This window comes from Panthera onca, chromosome E2, assembly GCF_046562875.1.
Source record: "Panthera onca isolate mPanOnc1 chromosome E2, mPanOnc1 haplotype 2, whole genome shotgun sequence".
Lineage (NCBI taxonomy): Eukaryota > Metazoa > Chordata > Mammalia > Carnivora > Felidae > Panthera > Panthera onca.
In genome coordinates, this window is record NC_138353.1 from 2,233,138 (window position 1) to 2,254,377 (window position 21,240).

Below are 21,240 nucleotides of genomic sequence, written 5' to 3' on the forward strand. Positions count from 1 at the left end.
AAGAGTCAGACACTCAACCGAGGTGCCCCAAAACATTTTTATGTTGAACCTGAGCGACTAACATTTTCTATTACCTTTTAAAGTTGACAAGCCTTGGGGAGCCTGGGTGGCTCAGTCGGTTAAGCGTCCGACTTCGGCTCAGGTTATGATCTCGTGGTTTGTGAGTTCGAGCCCCGCGTCGGGCTCTGGGCTGACAGCTCGGAGCCTGGAGCCTGCTTCGGATTCCGTGTCTCCCTCTCCCTCTGCGCCTCCCCTGCTCACGCTCTCTCTCAATAATACATAAACGTTAAAAAAACAAATTTAAAGTTGACAAGCCTTGATTTATAGTGTATGCTATTAAGTACTCCCATCATACAGGAGTTAAAGTTACCAGCATGTTGTCACTGAATGCAGAGTTGGAGAGAGAGGCACAGCAGCAACTATTATATGGTGTGTCCCCCCTACAAATGTGAGTCATAAATAAAATATGTAAATAAATGCTCAAAACTATTTGCAAACTATTGTGTTTTTATTATAATCTGTCCATTTTAGTATAAATTTATACTATAACCCATAAACATACATATACAATATATACATGTTATATATTACCTAATACAAACGTGTATTTATATGTATATATTTCTACACACCCACACATATAAACACACAAACATATACACCTTTTAACAACCAGTTCACAAAATGTCTAAACATATAACAATTAACTGTTGCAAGCCAGAATGAGCCTGTCCAAGCACACCACTGAATCAACCACTTTGCCTCTGGTGAGTTGCTGCTGGGGCTCAGGATCCCTGGGCTGCTCCACTTGCTAGAGATGAGAAATCCCTCGGGGCACCTGGGTGGCTCAGTCGGTTAAGCATCCGACTTCAGCTCAGGACATGATCTCGCAGTTCGTGGGTTCAAGCCCCGTGTCAGGCTCTGTGCTGACAAATTAGAGCCTGGAACTTGCTTCAGATTCTGTGTCTCCCTCTTTCTCTCTGACCGCCCCCCTCAAAAATAAACAAACATTAAAAAAAAAAAAAAAGAAATCCCTTTCTAAGAGCATCCCCCCTTCCCAGGATGCCAGACATCTTAAGGACAGTGAGTAAAGAAATAGTGATGCTTTCCTCCTGCATCAAGGAAAGGCATTTTGGCCCTGTCTCAGGGAGCCTAATGACAAGGTAAGTGAGAAACTCAGACATGAGAAAGCAAATTCAGCATCCCAAATTTTCCAGTTCCTTCCTGTTTATCAGGCAAGATCATTTCTTGGCTTTAAATATCATTTAGTTTTGGTCAGGATTTAATAGATTTGCATTTATGTACACAGAAAATTAAGAGAAAAACACTAAACTGCACAAATTAGCACATCAAATATGCAATACCCGACGTACCTACCCATAAATACAACCCAGTTCAAAATTTTGTTCCAACGTCTGAGGTCAAGTACTATGAAAACCTATTTTTGCAAACATCTTGTAGATTCTGATAATAAACGTTGATACTTTCGGGAGTCTTTCAACCCTTCTCTAACCTCTTTTCTTCTATATATCTCTAGGCCACTTTAGAATCAGATTTTTTTGTTTGTTTGTTTCTTTTTAAAATCAATGAAGCCACAGTGTTGGTGAGCTAAAAGGGAAACAGGTCAGGCTTCATCCACAGGGATCTCAGGCAAAGGGTAATGAGTTGGTAGGGTTCCTTAAGGTTTCTTAGGGGGTTAAGAGTTTTAAAACCCCCAAATTCTCCCACAAATCATCATTCTAATAACCAGTATACCAACTGTCCCTCACGAATGCCAAACATTTTCCTTAGGAAATCTGACAAAATTGTTAATTCACTTGGCGTTACAGCTCATTCTTTGATATTTAGCAATCACAGCCAGAGTGCTACAAGGAAGGCTTTCAAGTCTATTGCAAAAATGGCTGGTGTTCTAGTCCATGCCTTAAAGCAAAAATTTTAAGTCATTATTTCTTTTGCTTTATCTTCTCCAATTCCATTATGCATGAGCCTCATCCAAACCCCTTGAACTGGCACTTTTTGTCCTTTTGATTGGTCTAAAAATAATCTTGACACAGCTGACGAGCTGTCTTACTGTTGCTGTCAAGGCATGCTTCTTGCATAGCACAAAATACGAATAGGGGCCTTCTAATCCTTCGCTCCATTTCATCCGATAACCAAACTTTCATAATAACCCACATTTTCTGAGGATGTTTTGCCTGAAACCCACTCAAGGACACCAACTTCTGTATTGGTTAGGTTTCTTTGGTTGACAGCAAAAGAACTGAATATAATTTTAAAGTGAAAGCAAGATTACTAGTGGCAAACAATGTGGAAAGAACATGAAGCACGTCCTGCTCTAGTCATCAGAGAGGCAGGAACACAAGTTGTGGCCAAAGGATGACTCATTTTCCACTGTGTCCTGGGTCCCAAAGCGAGTTTCTTTTTGGATTAAAAACTAGGTACAAATGGCAACACAAACGAAACCTCACTTAATGACATCAGAGGAAAAGTCTACATGTATTTCTGTGGGTGTGGCTTCAATTTGTATTGCAGACAAAAGTATCTGATATGTATGTTTTTTCATGATTTTAACTTTATAAATTTTAGGTATTTGTAACCATGCAATCATATTATAGTTATGAAAATCACACCCTCAATTAGCAAATTATAAGAGGTCTTTCTGTATGAAAATCTACCCCATTCTTTTCAGTAACTATATAACCTACTGAATTTTCTATAAATTAAGTGATTAGGTAACTAGTTTACTAGTGCTGGACATTTAAGCTGCTCCAAATTTCTTGCAATTCTATAATTAATGTGCATATGCATCTGTATTTCTGCACTTGTGTTTTTCAAGAAAATAAATTCCTAGATTTAGAAATGCAGCAGGGATTAGTCAACATTTAAAATGCTGACGGGTAACAAATTAGCTCTGAAGATAGCTTTTAATCAATTTATTTTCCCAATACATAAAAATATATTCTTCACATCTGCAACAGTACTGGATATTATCCATAAAATCGGGGCTGGTTTATGTTGGTGTCAAGGGCTTTTTGAAATTTCAATTTATGTGATCATTGTTGCAGTTCAGAACTTCCACGATTTTATTTGACGATTTCATTTTCACCATCTGTGAGTCGCTTGTTGATGTGCTTTGTCAGACTGTTTCTTATCCTTGCTGCTTCTCAACAGCACTTTTTAGAAGGGCTATGTCCTTCATAATATGTATATGTTTAAAGATCTCCCAACCCGTCATGTTCCTTTTAACTTAGCATAGTGTCTTGTACCATGGAAAAGCTCTAAGTCTTTTATGTGCTCCTTTCTGTCACCCTCTTTTCATGACTTCTGGACTCTGTATCCACCTTACCAAGTCTCCCTGAACTCAAAGGGTTACGAATATTCTATAGTCCCTTCTAAAATCTTAATATTGTGTTTCCTATTACATCTTTAATCCATATTCAGTGAACTTCTCTGTAAGGAGTAAAATGTGGATTTGACTTTACTTCCAGTTGGATAACTAACTGCCAAACACCATCTATAATAATCCATCTCCCCCAGCGATGTATCAAAAATATTGCTTTTGCAGGGTGCCTGGCTGACTCCTTTGGAGGAGCACGTGACTCTTGATCTCGGGGTCCCCCACACTGGGTGTAGAGATAACTTAAAAATAAACAGAAACTTAAAACAATACTACTTTTGCAACAAACTGAATTCATGGGTATATGATCTTTTCCAAAAGTTTCCTGTGATGCTGGCCTATTTACCACTGTGCATGATTTTCAGAACAAAACTGTCAATGTAAAAAATATCCTAGTAATCATGACTGGAATTGAGTGAATGTAGACATCTTTACAATATTGAAACTTCCATCTAGAAACATGTATGGATCTCCATTTATTCAGAACCTCCGGTCTCCTTCAGTTGAAATTAATAATTTCCTTTCTAGGGGTGCCTGGGTGGCACAGTCAGTGAAGCATCCAACTTCATGGCTCAGGTTACGATCTCAGAGCTCGTGAGTTCAAGCCCCACATAGGGCTCTGTGCTGACAGCTCAGAGCCTGGAGCCTGCTTTGGGTTCTGGGTCTCCCTCGCTCTCTGCTCCTCCCCTGCTCTTTCTCTCTCTCTCTCTCAAAAATAAACATTAAAAATTTTTTTTACAAAAATAAAAAAATAATTTCTTTTCTATACAGAACCATAAGTAAATTAATCTATCATTTCATTTTTTAAAAAATTTTTTTTAACGTTTATTTATTTTTGAGACGGAGAGAGACAGAGCATGAACAGGGGAGGAGCAGAGAGAGAGGGAGACACAGAATCCGAAACAGGCTCCAGGCTCTGAGCTGTCAGCACAGAGCCCGACGCGGGGCTCGAACCCACAGACCGTGAGATCATGACCTGAGCCGAAGTCGGACGCTCAACCGACCAAGCCACCCAGGCGCCCCTACGCCCCTATCATTTCATTTTTGAGGGGAGCTGATATCAGAATTGAACTAGCCTCATGAAAGAAGGATTCCAAACACTTCAAAGTATTGCATTTTAAATATTTTTTCTATACTCTACAACAGTTTAATTAGTGATTCCTTGAAAGTTTGGAATTAATCTGTGAACGCAGGTATCTTAAAATAGGCTAGATTATTCAAGGTCTCTACTGTTTAAGTTTTCAATATTAAGGAATTTTTCTTTTTTTCCTTGATTAAACATAGTCATACTTCTTACCAGGGAATTCTAATTCTTTTGTTTCAGTATTAGCCAGAGCTCTAGACACTTCCTAAAACATATTCTATGTATCAGGTCACACTGAATTTCTGCAGCAACAAAGAATACAGATTCGGAGGCACAAGAAATCCACTATGCTATTCTGTTAGGACATTGAACTTTAAAAACACTACGTGCTAATCCTCATTATCCACCTTAAGATATAGTTTCAGTTCCAAAATTATCATAATCTCCTAGTACTGATATACTGCTTTCCAGAGTTCACTGTTTAAAAATTATTTTAAGCAGACTCTAAATGACACCGCCTTAACATTTACCAAGTACTACTTGCTGTGGGTCAGGCACTATGCTAAGCACTTTATATGCATCGAATAGTTTACATTTTCATAACCAGGGTTTTAAGAGGAGGGTCATTTAATTACATTTACATTTTTAAAAGACCACCATGGCAATATTGTGAAGGATGAACTTGAAGGGAATAAAACAGAATGGAAGACTAGTTTTTATACCGGAATAGTCCACGTGAAATGACTGTGTTTTGGACTAGGGCAATGAGAACTAAAAGTGGATGAATTCCAAAAATATCTAGCAGATATATCCACAGGGCTTGGTGAGATCTGGGGTGGGGAAGAGCTGCATGGCTGAGAGGACTCTGCAGCATGAACTTTCTGATGATGAGTAAGGTGTGCACTTTGTCTGAAGACCTTCCCACATTCCTTACATTCATAAGACCTCTCTCCAGTATGAATTCTTCTGTGTAGATTAAGGTGTCCAATCTGGCTGAAGGTTTTCCCACATTCCTGACATTCATACGGTTTTTCTCCAGAATGGATTCTCTGATGAACAGTAAGAGATTGGCGATGGCTGAAGGCTTTACCACATACACTACATTCATAAGGTTTCTCCCCAGTATGACATCTTTGATGACAAATAAGGGAGGATTTTGTTCTAAATGCCTTCTCACATTCAACACATTCATAGGGCCTTTGGCCCGTATGGAGTCTCCGATGCTGAGAACGGGATGAGCTGTCACTAAAAGCCTTTCCACATTCACTACATATATAGGGTTTCTCTCCAGTATGAACTCTCTGATGTTGAATAAGGCGGGTAGTCTGGCTGAAGGCTTTGCCACATTCCTTACATTCATAAGGTTTCTCTCCCGTGTGAATTTTATGATGTTGGGCAAGGTGTGCCCTCTGGTTGAAAGCTTTGCCACATTCCTTACATTCATAAGGTTTCTCTCCAGTATGAATTCTCAGATGAGTAGCCAGCTGTGAACTAATGTTGAAAGCTTTTCCACATTCTTTACATTCATAAGGTTTTTCACCAGTATGAATTCTCAAGTGACTAGCAAGGTGTATACTCTGTCTAAAAGCTTTCCCACACTCCTTGCATTTATAAGGTTTCTCTCCAGAATGCACTCTTTGGTGTTGTGTGAGTGAGGCATGATGGCTGAAGGCTTTCCCACAGATGACACATTCATAAGGTTTCTCTCCTGTGTGAATTCTCTGATGGACGGTAAGGGATGAGCCATAACTGAAGGTTTTTCCACACACTTTACATTTGTAGGGCTTCTCTCCAGTATGAATTCTCCTATGCTGAATAAGGCCTATGTGATCACTGAAAGCCTTCCCACAATCAATGCAATCAAAAGGCTTCTCCCCAGTGTGGTAGTACCTCCAGTGACGAATAAGGGACGTGTTCTGCCGGAAGGCCTTCTCACATTCAATACATTCATAAGGTCTTTTGCCGGTGTGACATCTCTGATGCCGGGCAAAGGATGAGCCGTCACTGAAGGCTTTCCCACATTCCTTACATTCATATGGCTTCTCCCCAGTATGAATTCTCTGGTGTTGAGCAAGGTGTGCAGGTTGGCTGAAGGCTTTTCTACATTCTGTACATTTATACGGTTTTTCTCCCGTGTGAATTCTTTGATGCTGAATAAGGTGCACATTTTGGCTGAAGGCTTTCCTACACTCTTTACATTCAAAGAGTTTCTCTCCAGTATGTATCCTATGATGTTGAACAAGGTGCTGACTCTGGTTGAAGGCTTTCCCACATTCTTTACATTCATATGGTTTTTCACCAGTATGAATTCTCTGATGAACGGTAAGGGAGGAGCTGTGGGTAAAGGTTTTCTCACATTCGTTACATTTAAAAAGTTTCTTTCCTGAATATGCTTTCTTGGGTTTTACTACCATGGAACTTTGAGAAAAGCTTTTTTTATCTGATTTATGGTTATAAACATTTTCCTCTACATTGTCTAGATGGACGAATTTGTTGGATTTGTTACATTTGTGATCTATTTCCTCAGTGAGGATTTTGTTATGAGTGATTACTTCTTGCCTGATAAATGTCTCTTGACTTACCAACTGCCTCTCAAAAAGATCTTCACATTTCCAGTTTTCGCCGAAAGTGGAATGCTCCAGTCCATAGCCTGTAATTCTCTCCATTAACACATCATCATACACAAAGTGCTTCAGAGATAATTCGTGTGTCTCATACATAGATTCCAAATCTGAAAGATACCAAATAAGCAAGTGTTTCCTTATTCATGGGATATAACAAAGGAAACATTTAATGAGGACAAGGTGATTCCAAAACAATGAACCCCACAAAATGTGCTATGCACAGGAACATCAACTGAAAAATATGCAAGCAGATCTCAAGAGCTCAGGGAAACACAGAAAAGGTGATTAAGAAAATTAAACGAAGGTAATGGAGTCCTGGAGAAGTAGGCTACAACGACAATATTTTATTCTGCATTAACATGACTTACTGTAAATTAAATACCATTCCTGTATTCTTCCCCACTTCTAGTTGACTTGCATATACACGTAGGTTAATTTTGTTTAAATACCGGTATCATCACATAAGTACTGCTGATCAAAAATCTCTATAGATTCCCAGCGACTGACCACAAATACTTCATGCTTCATGACTTCCCTTGGGGTTTAGGGAAATTCCTAATCTTCTCATAACCATAAAATAGTGTTTGTGTGTAGCATTGCTACATGGTTCAATAGTGAACTCTGCATTTCTCAGAGAGCCCTGAACTTGAGACTCCATATTAAGGCATTTTTCCATTCATCTACTCATTCTCACTTCTCAGGCCACATCTTAATGGGGTTAAGTCTTTTTTTTTTTTTTTTAAAGTAGGTTTCATGCCCAGTGCAGAGCCCAATGCAAGGTTTGAACTCACGACCCTGAGATCAAGACTGGAGCAGAGATAAGGAGTTGGATGCTTAACTAACTGAGGCACCCAGGTGCCCCACCATAAGTATTTTTGAATAAACTAGTTTTATAATGACATGTAGGTGGGTATTGCTATTATTTAACATCTGTTCATTTTTGAGAGAGACAAAGAGTGAGCAGGGGAGGGGCGGAGAGAGAGGGAGACACCGAAACCAAAGCAGGCTCCAGGCTCTGAACTGTCAGGACAGAGCCCAATGTGGGGTTTGAACTCACAAATCGCGAGATCATGACTTAGGCTGAAGTCAGATGCTTAACCGACTCAGCCACCCAGGCGCCCCTGGGTATTACTATTATTAATTCTTTTTACTGCCACTTAAAATAAGTTTCTTGCTTTGCAAGCTAGAATATAAGCTTCAGGGAAGGAATACATATGTTTTAAATACTGCTACTAAGCCGCTTAACATCTGTCACAGAAACTCAGGCATATAGAAGTTCTCAATAAATATACGAAGAAGAAATTTGTATTGAAGAGATGATACTAAGAGAAAACTTCAGGGGAAAGGTTGATATCAGGAAAAGGCAAAAGAGAAAGTGCTTTCCTTTCGTAACTTATCCATAGCAAATGACTGACTAATCCAACGCTCCCTGAAGCAATTTTCTATGTGTCAAGCATTAGGGACACGAACATAACAAAAGACAAGCTGTTCTTGAGTAGTATAGAAAGTGATGAGAAAGACAAGACCAGGGACACCTGGGTGGCTCAGTCAGTTAAGCATCTGACTTCAGCTCAGGTCATGATTTTGTGGTTGACTGAGTTTGAACTGTGCGTTGGGCTCTGTGCTGACAGCTCAGAGCCTAGAGCCTGGAGCCTGCTTTGGATTCTATCTCCCTCTTTCTGCCCTTCCTTGCACTCAGTCTCTCTCTCTCTCTCTCTCTCTCTCAAAAAAATAAACCTAAAAAAAAAAAAAAAAAAAAGGTAAGACCAATAAAAAAAGTAACTTGAGAAGAAAATATGAAATATCAATATGAAATATCAAGAGCCCATGTGGTAAAAAGCAAAATTGGTATAAGAGTTCAGAGACAGAAGAGATCCAATCTGCTAACTCAGTTAAGAAGGACTTTACGGTATTAACAAGCTTCCTATCCCAGGTCACTACTGATATCAGGAATACTCAGGCTTTGGTAATTCTAGAATTGACACCTGAAGGTTCAATGAACCAATCATCTATGGTTTTTCCTCCATAAACAAATGAGGGGAGCAACAGTGGACAGAGAAACAGAAAACTGGAGACATCACTGATTCTTCCCAGGAAGGTAGTCTTCAACACCAACCTCCCATGGGGAGCCATGGCTGTCCCTTATCTTTTTGGCCTTTCTCAACACAGATGCTGAGGTATCTTGTTCACTTAATAATACTTAAATCTATACCATGACTCAATATCCCACCAAATTTATAGGCTTCATCCCCTTTCCTTCTTTCTTCTTTTTTTAAAAAAATGTGTATTTATTTTGAGAAAAAAAAGAGAGAGAGAGAGACAGCATGAGAGACAGAGTCCCAAGCAGACTCTGCACTGTCAGCACACAGCCTGGTGCAGGGCTCAGTCTCATAAACCTTGAGATCATGACTTGAGCCAAAATCAAGAGCTGGACACTTAACCTACTGAGCCACCCAGGCACCCATGCCACACACCCCCCCCCCCCCCCCCCCGCCACCGCCTTCTTCATCTATTCATCACAAGGCCAATTATTACCTCTTATCCAGAAAGTTCCTCTATTTCCCTATTTAAAGCTGATAGTAGGTTCCCACACAACCAAAGTATAAAGTGTGTCTAAGCAGGGCTAATTTCTCTTCCAATATTTGGGTATTTGGAGGACCCTGGAAGTCTAGAATCCAAATCGTCGCAAGACGTGAAGATCAAATACTGTTAAAGAAGTGAAGGGAGAATCTCATAAAGGTGTTAACTTCCGTGTATGATCTGAACATTCCCTTGTCTTTGTGAACTGTCAGTTCAGAGGGGGAGGCAGAAAATAGGCATGTAAACCATAAACAGGTTAATTACAGGCTCTCCTGAGTGTTACAAAGAAAACAAAGAGTACCTTGGTAGAAAGTAATTGGGCTGGAATAAGGGAATGTTCATTATATAAGGTGGTTAGGGAAGGCCCCTGATGAGATGGTTTTTGAGCTCTGGTCTGATAGTCAAGCATGGACAGAGAGCCAAGAGAAGAGCATTCTAGGCAGAGAAAACAGGAAATCCAAAAGTCTGAATCAGTAAAGAGCGTGGAAAGTTCTGAAAAGGTGCTAATGGGTAAGAGCAGTGCTTCTCAACTGTACCGTCAGGCACTTATTGACATTTGTAAGACACACAGAGGCCAAAGGATGATACTGCCTGTGACCCAGAAGCAAGCAAACTTGGAACTCAGACTGTCTCTGCTTCACCTGGTCTCTCAAGGCTTAGAGATTCGGTATGCTGGCATACCTTTAATGCACTTGAAGAACATCTGGGCACCTCACCTCATTTAGAAAGCTTTGCACTAATATATAGTGAAAAAGCTAAAAAGTGTTAGAGGATAAAGTCAGAGAAGTAGGATGGAGCTGGTTACACAAGGGCTGGTAGGGGCTGGTCTTTCCCATTTGTGACAAGAAGGCAAAGAAAGATTGAAAGGAGTAGCATATGTTCTGATTTTTAAGCAGACCTAATTTGGGAGTTAAGTAAGGTTTAAGAAACAGAGAAGCTTGTATAAGTCACATGGCAAAAGGAAGGAGGGGATGCGAAAGAGCTGGGGAGAGATTTCTGCAAAATGAGTCAGCTTATTAGAAGAGATACCTCCTAGTGGAAGAGAAGATGTTTGGGGAGCCCAGGCTACATAGTGAAGTTTCTGTTTTCTCCTCAGGCTTGGAAGGCTTGAGAAGAATTTCTAAGAAGCAGATGAAAGGAAAAAGTACCACCTTGGAAAACAGCTGAGCCATTACCTAGAAAAGATACCCCTACCGGGTTCTCCCACACTCACCTGGGCTTTCTGTCATCTCATTCTTTTTCTCCCAAGGCTCTCCCCCTTGCTCCAATGAGGAGATCACATATGGCTTAGAGAGGCAAAGTCCTGCATACAGAAAAAAGAAGACATGAAAATTGGCCATGGTTTGGGTATTTCAGAACTATAAGCCAGTTTCTTAATACTGATGGAAGAAGACAGCACAAATGACTAGATGAAGGAGTAAAACACATTTTAAAGACAGAATACATAAAGCTTCTGGCATAGTCTAGTGGGACTGCCAACAGTCAACTCTATAAAAGTTAAACAATTTTTAAGGGGCTGGGGGCAGAAATGCTACCCAGCATTTTCACAGGATCATCAGACACCCAATAAGTGATGTACTATAAAGAGCCTCTAGAGACAGAGTTTGGAGTTTGAGTCAAGTTAACTGCTTTTAAAAAACAACACAAAACTCTTCAGAAGAATATAACAGAACCTACAGTCTCTATAATGTGTTATTTATAGTGTTTGAGATAAAATCCATAATTACTAGACGTAAGTAGAAAGAGGACACAGTGAATCACACTCAGAAAAATAAACAATTAATGAAGACCTAAGCAGTGATAACACAGATGTTGAAATTAGTAGACCGGGATTTAAAAACCACTGTTTTATCTATACCCAAAAAATGTAAAGGAAAATATGCTCAGAATTTCTCAGCAGAGAAACAGAAATTATAAAAAAAGTACCTAGTGGAAAGTTGAGAATTGAAAAATATGCTATCTGAAATTTAACAATCCATTACATTGGCTTAACAAGACATTGAAGAAGATACACAAAGAGTCAATAAACTTGAAGTCAATATAAATTATCTAACCTAATCTGACATACAAACAAGAAAAGACTTCAAATAATGAACAGATCTTCAGTCACCTAGGGCATAATATAAAAGGTCTAACATATTTGTAATTCAAATACCAGAAGACAACAGAAAAAAATTATTTGAAGAAAGCAAGTCAACAATTACTCAAATTTGCTAAAAGATATACATTTAGTTTCAAGAAGCGTGGTGAACCACAAGCCAGGATAAAGGAGGCCTTTTAGAGAACACAAAGCTAGTCTAGGGGCGCCTGGGTGGCTCAGTTGGCTAAGTGTCCGACTTCGGCTCAGGTCGTGATCCCACGGTCCATGAGTTCAAGCCCCGCGTTGGGCTCTGTGCTGACAGCTCAGAGCCTGGAGCCTGCTTTGGATTCTGTGTCTCCCTCTCTCTCTCTGCACCTCCCTCGCTTGTGCTTTGTCTCTCTCTCTCAAAAGTAAATAAGCGTTAAAAACTTAAATTAAAAAAAAAAAGAGAGAGAGAGAGAGAAAGCTAGTCTAGACAATGAGGTGGCCCCAGAGCTGGGAAGGATTCAAGTAAGTTTCCCTAAGAACATCTGAAGCCACTTTCATAGTTTGTGTCTCACCAGTTTGACTTATTGCCAGTTTATAAAAACATAGTTTTTAAAAATCCATATTCTAAATTTATAATAATTAGCTATATTCTTGGTGAACCTCATTACTCTCAAGTGGGAATAACAACAGTACAGGAGGAGAGAAGAAATAAGGCAGCACAGGAGACCAGTGAAAAGTCACATCGTGCACTGTGTTTCCAAATGACTAAAGGGCACACTCATGGACTATGTGATACATATCAAATTCACTGACTTAATCTGAAATTTTCATTAATCCCTGAATGTCCTCTGTTTCTTAGATTTCAATATACCTACACACAGTTAAAAATTTTTTTTAATAATAAATACAAATGTAAAGAGTCCCTAATGTAATTCTAAATTATGAAGAAGGAAAAATACTCTTACCCAGTGATACCAGGTTCCGATAGTTCTCCAACATCATATTCTTGTACAAACTTCTCTGAGCAGGGTTCAGCCATTCCCATTCCTCCTGAGAAAAGTCTATTGCTACATCCTTGAATGTCACCAAGTCCTGAAATAACACAAATACAATTTTTTAATGTTTATTTATTTTGAAAGGAGGGGGAGGGGCAAAGACAGAGAGAGAAAGAACCCCAAGCAGGCTCTGCACTATTGATGCGGGGTTTGATCTCACCAACCGCGAGATCATGACCTGAGCCAAAATCAAGAGTCGGATGCTTAAGCGACTGGGCCACCCAGGCGTCCTGATACAAATACATTCTTGATTAACTGATGCTCATTTTCATGCATAAATACAAGTTGAAGTTTTAAATTGTTCCTATTTTATGTGAGCAATGGCCCTTGGGGGAGAAAGAAAAATTAAACCATCATAACATGAAGCTCCAACCTAAAATAGTAGTTACTGAAGTGATAAATTGCACTGTATAAAAGGATGCTAACCCATTTCTCGGCATAGCGAAAACGGATAAGTGGCCATAGGGCACTAAATAAGAGCCTCAAGGAATGACTACATCTGTGGTTGAAACTTTAAAAACAACAAAAAAGGAATATCTAAGTTGATATTTTACAAATGGTACTCAATGGGACCCTAATGTTTCAGAAGGGAAGGAGCATTGAACTGAAATTCAAGGCCTGATTTTATTTTTTCTTATGCAATAAAAATAATGAATATATCAGAATGCAATTTTCTCATGCTATGTCATTAAGAACTAGCATGACATGCCATACCAGAGTAAATCGGGTAGTAATATGAGATCGCCCAACATAAGACTACAACACATCCAATTTGTACACTGAGTCTGAGTACAATAAACCTATATACTTAGCCAATATCAAAACGAAATCAGATAAATATAATTTTTCGTTTCTTAAAGAGTAAAATGCGTTGAGAAAAAAATTAACGTCCAGTTACAATCACCAGCAGGCTCTAAGGAATTTTTAAAAATATTATGGGCATTTTTCATCTTCAACTTTATTTCCATTGAAAATAAAAATCTTTGGGGCGTCTGGGTGGCTCAGTCAGTTGAGCGTCCGACTTTGGCTCAGGTCATGATCTTGAAGTTCATGAGTTCAAGCCCCTCATCGGGCTCTGTGCTTGACAGCTCAGACCCTGGAGCCTGCTTCGGATTCTGTGTCTCCCTCTCTCTGCCCCTTCCCCGCTCATGCTCTATCTCTCTCTGCCTCTCAAAGATGAATAAACGTTAAAAAAAATTTTAGAAAGGAAATAAAAATCTTCATGTTCAATGCCTGATTTGCAAAGTTACCAAAGACACTGGCAACTGACTATATACAGAGCTATGCACAGAACATTTTAATTCACTTTTTGACAGTAAACACTTAAAGAAAGGTATGATACCAAGATATTCAATGTATGGGACTTCAGAAGATATACACACCGTTGAGAAAATGTTCCATATATTTTTCACATAAAGGTATTAACATTTTGTTGTTGTTGTTATTTTATTTTCAAGTAATCTCTATACCCAACCTGGGACTCGAATTCATGACCCAGAGATCAAGAGTCACATGCTCTTCCAACTGAGCCAGCCAGGTGCTCCGGTATTAACAATTTAAGATTCACCGCGAGCTACTGGTTTTCCTGAATTCTGGTTTGCATCTTCTAGTTAGCTGAGGCTACCATTTTGGCTGATACCTATCATTTCACATGTTTCTATAAAATCAAATTCACTCTCATGAATTTATCAATGCAAACAAAAAGTGGTCACATTTTTTCCACTATTTGGTACAATTTGGTCACTAGAAAGGAAATGGGTGTTTGGGTTATTCCCCAGAAGAATAAATTGGATTGCTGTGATCCTGGTACTCCTGGTTAATTATTTTCCCAATGTTTATATGGATATCTTTACATATACATATGTCCAGCACTTAATTTTTTACTGATTATCTTATATTCAATGAAATTCTAATTTACAGCATTTGAAGAGCCTGTAATTTTTTTTAAAGAAGAAACACATTTATTGCAAGGTATCCAATAATATATGGGATTTCCAGAAGGACTAAAGAATGAGGTTTGCCTGCTACAAAGAAGGAGAAAAGCCCAATTAGACCAAGATGGTATTTTTCCAAAATCCCGTTCTCCAGTGTCACCCACAGCTAAGCATATAACATGCTAGGATTAGACCAGCAGGAACTTTAGCCAGTGCTGCCCCAGAACAACCAAATTCCCTGCCAATACCGGCCATATCTGCCAATACATGCCAACATGTTGGCTATAAAATCCTATTTCCCTGAACTTAACCACCGCTTCCTGTTGCTGGCTTCTGCCTTCCATATATCACACTGGAAGCCTCTGCCTGGCATATATAAGTCATATATAGAATGGTATTTGCAAAGAAGCCTGGGTAATGCAGTTTTTAGCTTTCTGGTATACCCCAATATACAGTAAAGAAAAATTGGCCATATACTAGGCCAACAAAAGCCTTCACAAATTTGAAACTCCAAAATTTTCAGGCTATTCTCTGGTCAGGATTCAGAGCACTTCAAAACTACGAAGAGATGAATTTAAAACCTTATCTATTTGAAAATCTACAAGTAACCAACAGACAGTAATAAGATTAAGCTACTAAAACAGGTAACAAACATTCGAGAGGACACGGAACACTGGGAGCCCTCACACACTGCTGCTGAGGCTGCACAGCCACTTCGAAAAGGTTTAGCATTTGTTTTAAGAATTCAAATATGAATTTACCATATGGCCCAGAAATTGTACTCCCAGATTAATCTGCCCATGAAAAACGAAAACCTGTGTCCAAATAAAGACCTGCACGTCTCACTATTTAATGTATACAAATTCTTTTTCCCCTTCTAGAACGGAGGTTCCACAAGGACACAGTCTTTGTTATTTCTTGCTGCACTGCCAGAATCTGAAAGACTATCTCACATGGACAAGGTCAAAAGTATTTGCGGGGCTGCCTGGGTGGCTCAGTCAGTTGAGCGTCCGACTTCGGCTCAGGTGATGATCTGCCAGTTCATGGGTTCGAGCCCCACGTCGGGCTCTGTGCTGGCAGCTCAGAGCCTGGAGCCTGCTTCGGATTCTGTGTCTCCCTCTCTCTCTGCCCCTTCCCCACTCAGGCTCTGTCTCTCAAAAATGAATAAACATTAAAAAAAATTTTTTTAAGTATTTGCTAAATAAATAACTCTAAAGTAAGCAGTTTTAAAAAAAAAACTGAATGATTCTAATATTTGCTAGAAAAATAAACTTCTAAGAACAGTCAAGAGGCGCCCCTGGTGGCTCAGTCATTTAAGTGTGCAACTCTTGATTTCAGCTTAGGTCATGATCTTACGGTTTGTGAGCTTGAGCCCTGTGTCAGGTTCTGTGCTGACAGCACGGAGCCTTCTTGGGATTCTCTCCCCCTCACCCTCAAAATAAATGAATAAACTTAAAAATAAATAACAGTCAAGAGAATTCTGGAGAAGAGGAGTAATGGGAAGAGGATTAGCCCTTCCACATTATAAAATACCATAAATGCCCAAAGACAAGGCAAAGATTTCCCCAAACATGCTTTATACCATAAATTATTTCCACAATCTCCAATATTAGGATACCCAGTGAGATTTTATTCAGACTTCCCAAGCAGAAGTAGCTTGATAAAATGCTCACAGCTGACAAGTTAAGGACTCAAGACTGACATGTGAGGAGAAACAACAATAAATGCTAATCTAGACTGCTCCCAGGTTACTATAATCTGCCAAGCATAGGTTCTGGTAAACATCCCACGCTTTTGGTTGAGAACCCAAAGGAAGGACTACACCCCAGAATCGATGGTGAGCCAGAAATAACGCAGCTTTCAGAAGGACTGAGCCCCTGCCTCTCAGCATTTCAGCTCCTGCCTAGACTGAATTGTGCTTAGCAGAGCTGTGTGCCTGAAGCAAAAGTGAACCATCCCCGCCACGGAGAAGTGGCTCACTGTAGGACTCGTGTGGAAGGATACAGGATAACCTAGATATGCAGCGTCCAAGTCAGTGTTCAGCACACAAAAAATACCCCGCAACGACAGGGTGTGTCACCAGGACACAGGAGTCGCTAAAAGAGCTCCTAATGCCAAAGCTAGAATGATGTGAACAACAAAATAAAGTAGTATTGGATTACAACCTATGGTACAAAATAAATATGCGTGAGTCTACGCTGATACAAATAAGTGACTGCATAAATAAGTAGAGGAGAACAGACAAATGTCTGATACAGAAGGGTTCCAAATCATTTACTCAGATGCTCCACTCTCGAGAGAGAACACAATTTCCTGCTTCTTTTTTTTTTTTTTTTTAAGTTTATTTAGTTTTGAGAGAGAGAGACAGAGAGAGAGACACACAGCATGAGCGGGGGTAGGGCAGACAGAGAGGGAGGCACAGAATCCGAAGCAGGCTCCAGGCTCTGAGCTGTTAGCACAGAGCCTGATGTGGAGCTCAAACTCACAGACCACAAGATCATGACCTCAGCCGAAGTCAAGAGCCAAAGTCAACAGCCGGACGTTTAACCGACTGAGCCTCCCAGGAGCCCCCATAACTTCCCACTCCTTAGCTGTGGGGTGCGCATAGTGACTTCCTTCTGAAGAGTACAGTATGAAAAAGTGGAACAAAGAGTAACCTTACATTGGGGAAAACTGACAAACACTACCTCTACCAAGTAATCAGGGACAGTAATTCATCACATTGATGGCGTAAACCTTTGATATATGATGAAAATGGAACTTTACCTCTGTGATCTTCCTTCAAAAAATATATTACTACAGTCTAATCATGCAAAAAACAGCAGATATGAGAGACATTCTACAAAATACCTGAGTACCCCTCAAAACTGACAAGGTCAATGAAAAAAAGGAAAGTATGAGAAACTATCGCAGCTTTAGGAGATAGAACTACTAATGTAATGTGGTCTCCTGGGTAGCATCCCGGAACAGAAAAAAAATACATTAAATAAAAACAGAAAATCTGAACGAAGCATGAAGTTTAGTTAATAACAACATACCAATATTGGTTCATTAACTGTAACAAATGTACCATACTAACTAATGTAAGATGCTAATAACAGGGGAAGCTGACTGTGGTGTTTGGATGCTCCTAGTACTGTCTTCGCATTTTTTCTGTTATAAAAAATAAAGTTTACTTTTAAAATCTATTTCCAAAAAGTGAACACTATCAAGAGGAAGATGTCAAAGCTTCAAATTATCTCTAAGATTTTTTAATATACAAAGTCTAGCACTTAACCCCAAATAATGACACACATGAGACAAAATCAAGAGGAAAAAAATATGAAAACAGAGGGGCGCCTGGGTGGCTCAGTCAGTTAGGCGGCCGACTTCGGCTCAGGTCATGATCTCACGGTCCGTGGGTTCGAGCCCCGCGTTGGGCTCTGTGCTGGCAGCTCAGAGCCTGGAGCCTGCTTCAGATTCTGTGTCTCCCTCTCTCTCTGCCCCTCCCCTGTTCGTGCTTTGTCTCTCTCTCAAAAATACATAAACGTCAAAAAAAATATGAAAACAGAAAGAAACTCACAGGAGATCCAAATGACAGAATTATCTGACAAGTATGGCAAAAGAATTAATATTTCTAAGGAATTAATACAAAAGATGTTGAACTTGGGCAGAAAATGGGGAATTACATTAAACAATCAAATAGACATTCTAAAACTAAAAATGCAATAATGGAAGCTTAGATTTGAAGATGGATTAACAGGAGATTGAAGAGTTGAAGAGGCACACTGAGTTAGTGCCCTCTGGGAAAACTGGGAACCAGGCCCTTCAAGGCCGCTGTGAATCAGGGAATTTTCAAAAGAAAAGAGGCATTATTAAATCCTAAAGAATAAGACTGCCTTCCTCGGATGAGAAAGGAAGTAACTAACCTGGGATATGGCTTTCACTAGTTCAACAGTCATCTCTGCCTTCCCTTCCTGGCTTCTCTCTTGGAGAACGGCAGTGTCCCAGAGGACAGGGCTGGAGGGACAGAAAGGGGAGTGAGAAGGTGAGGCTTGCTCTGCACTCTCAGAATCATAAGCCTGAAAATTGTCTTCCTCTTCTTCCTCCCTGCTCTCTGTGATTCCTCCGCCCAAATAACCCGGAGATTCCAGGCACCCTGCGGCCACAGAGGACTGTAACTTACAAATGTCTCTCTTATGCTCAAGGCCCTAAATTTAATGTTTTTCCTAAAAGTTGCCTTCCTATTTTTTTGGCCTTATTTTTATAGGTAGAGGCAGACCTTTCCCTCGTTGTATCTCTGCTTCATGCTTTGACATGGTCTACAGTCTGAAAATCTGACTCCTAAACGCACCGGAGGCCCTCCACCCAAACCCCCACAGGCTTCGCCTGCCTCCCTCCATGGGACAATGGTCCCTTTAGCGTCCCATTCTGCCAGCTTCACTCTCACCTCCGCCCTCGGTCCCTTCGTGTGCCCTCCTTTTTGGCACCCAGAACTGAGGGTGTCTCCTTCTCCGGTCAGTCACCCCACCTATTGCTTTTTACTGGAATTCTTGAACGGGGAGCAGGGAATTCTGGTCTAGGAGTGTCACCTGAGCAACACACAACACCAAATCCCAACACACATCAAGAAGGTCGTGCTATCCACCTTCCCAGTAGTGTCCCCCTACACGTCAGTCACTCGGGGCCAGCTCTGAGCATACAGGGTGACGCGCCAACACGGACACGGGATCTCACCCACTTCCTGACCACAGAGGACAGAATCCCAAGAACCCACATCCCGAGGAAGGCACCTCAAGTGAGGTCACATACACCACGGTCCCAGAGAGGCCCTGCAAGCCTTCAGGGGACAATCGACGCTTCACGCGGTCTCCCCCCCTGCTCGCTTTGGTCTCACACACAACCACACCACTAGGTTTCCTCTCACACACAAACATGATGGTCTCTCCCACTCGAGGCTCGCTGGCGCACGTGCGCGCACACACACACACACACACACGCTCTCTCAGTGGACTCCTTCGAAGACTCCTGGGTTCCTGTCACATGCAGATACTGTTCAAGAACAAAATTCAACTGGGTGAAGTGTAAATTTCTAATTGGCTCCTTTCATCAATTCCAGAACAGGCTACACCGCGTCCTGCAAGTGGAGGGGAGCTCCGACCGGTTGTACAAAACCGGTGTTTCAATGGGAAGGAGGTGGGGCAGGACTTTATCAGAAAAAAAGGGAAAGGACTGTTTCAGGCGTGGGGGGAATGGCCGGGGGTCTCACACAGATGACCTCTTCTTCCTTTGTGGGAGGGAGAGGGCCCATGCGACAGACTGCCTCATTGGTACCGTCCAGAAAATTCTTGACTGGCCAGTTAAAACTCCATTTCGGGTAGGCTGAACCTGCAATTAGGTTGGGTATTAACCGCCCATCTGGGGACTCGGCCTAAGTGGTGCCAACTTGGGCCCGGGGCTTCCTTTTTAACACGACACAAACACACCCTGCTCTCCAGTTGTCACTGCGCCCCTCCCCCCGCATCTCACACACACTAAATACGGAATGCCCGCTCTCACACTCAGACACACACACACTCGTACCTCATAGGCCAAACACACATACTGCATGCAGTCTCACACACTCACACCAACATGCTCTTGGCACCTCATGCTTTCTCTCACACACACACCTCCCACCATCTCGGGCAGCTCACACTCACACTTTCCACCATCTCGGGCAGCTCACACTCACACTTTCCACCGTCTCTGGCAGCTCACACTCATCCCACTCAGCCTGTCCTCGAGGCTCGCACGAGAGCTCACTTTCCACACGCTCGCACCTCCCTTGTCTCACACACCCGCCAGCATACCCCTGTAGCGCCGGCCTCGCGGGTCCCGTGGGCCCCGCGCGCGCGCACACCCCGCCCCCCGGCCTCTCTGCGTCCCGCACACGCCCCCGCCCCGCAGTCTCGGCCTCCGCGCACCCGCCTCGCGGGCCTCTGGGAAATGTAGTCGGCACGGGGGATGCTCCGCAGCGGCGTCCGGACTTAGGCTCTGCCGTCGCGGTCAGGGCGGCGCGCCCCGCCTGCCCGGCCCCCGGCCTCCGGCTCCTGACCCGCCGGAACAGCCCACCGGTCTCCGCCCGGAAACCACCGGTCTCAGCCGAGGCGCCTCAGTGAGCAAACGCCCGGGCTCCGAGCGCGCAGGCGGCGAAACTCCCGAGGCTGGCGGGGCGAGGGGGCGGAGCCCGAGCAGCGGTGGAGGGGCGGGGCTTGGCGGAGGGGCGTGTCCTTCTACTCGGGGAGGAAGCAGAGCGCCGAGCGTACACGCCTCCTTCCAGCGCCTCCGTGCTCGGAGGGCGTGGCCCGGGGGGGTCAGGGCCCTGGCGGAGTTGGGCGAGAGAGTGCGCAGGCGCGCGGCGCGCGCTTTCCCCCTCCCCTCGCTTGGAGACCGGAAGCGTCCCTAGTTACCTGGTCACACGTGCTATCTTACCGCGTGGCAGCCGGTTCCCTGGCGCGTTCAGGGCAGCTTTGCTAT

General features: G+C 42.0%; 1 protein-coding gene across 4 annotated transcripts; it reads right to left on the minus strand.

Annotated features, from left to right (window-relative positions):
- Nucleotides 1-4,233: 4,233 nt before the first annotated feature.
- On the minus strand, nucleotides 4,234-20,941 carry ZNF471 (zinc finger protein 471). Of its 4 annotated transcripts, none has more exons than XM_060652365.3 (5): nucleotides 20,688-20,941; nucleotides 18,651-18,741; nucleotides 12,719-12,845; nucleotides 10,899-10,988; nucleotides 4,235-7,212 (listed from the first exon to the last, which is right to left on the minus strand). In XM_060652365.3, exons 2-5 carry the CDS (start codon nucleotides 18,681-18,683, stop codon nucleotides 5,198-5,200), a joined length of 2,265 nt encoding a protein of 754 aa, XP_060508348.2. In that variant the 5' UTR covers nucleotides 18,684-18,741; nucleotides 20,688-20,941; the 3' UTR covers nucleotides 4,235-5,197. The 4 variants fall into 4 exon arrangements, with proteins under 4 accessions (XP_060508350.1, XP_060508348.2, XP_060508344.2 ...); XM_060652361.3 differs by having other exon boundaries at nucleotides 19,172-20,941; XM_081791439.1 differs by having other exon boundaries at nucleotides 6,659-6,815; nucleotides 7,064-7,212; nucleotides 18,651-20,941.
- Between the last annotated feature and the right edge of the window lie 299 nt (nucleotides 20,942-21,240).

Coding starts and splice junctions, on each gene's coding strand:
- ZNF471 (XM_060652365.3), bottom strand. CDS start 18,683: ATGACTGTTGAACTAGTGAAAGCCATATCCCAG. Junction 12,846..18,650: donor TAGTGAAAGCCATATCCCAG/GTTAGTTACTTC, acceptor GTGTTATTTCAG/GACTTGGTGACATTCAAGGA. Junction 7,213..10,898: donor TGAGATGACAGAAAGCCCAG/GTGAGTGTGGGA, acceptor GGTATCTTTCAG/ATTTGGAATCTATGTATGAG.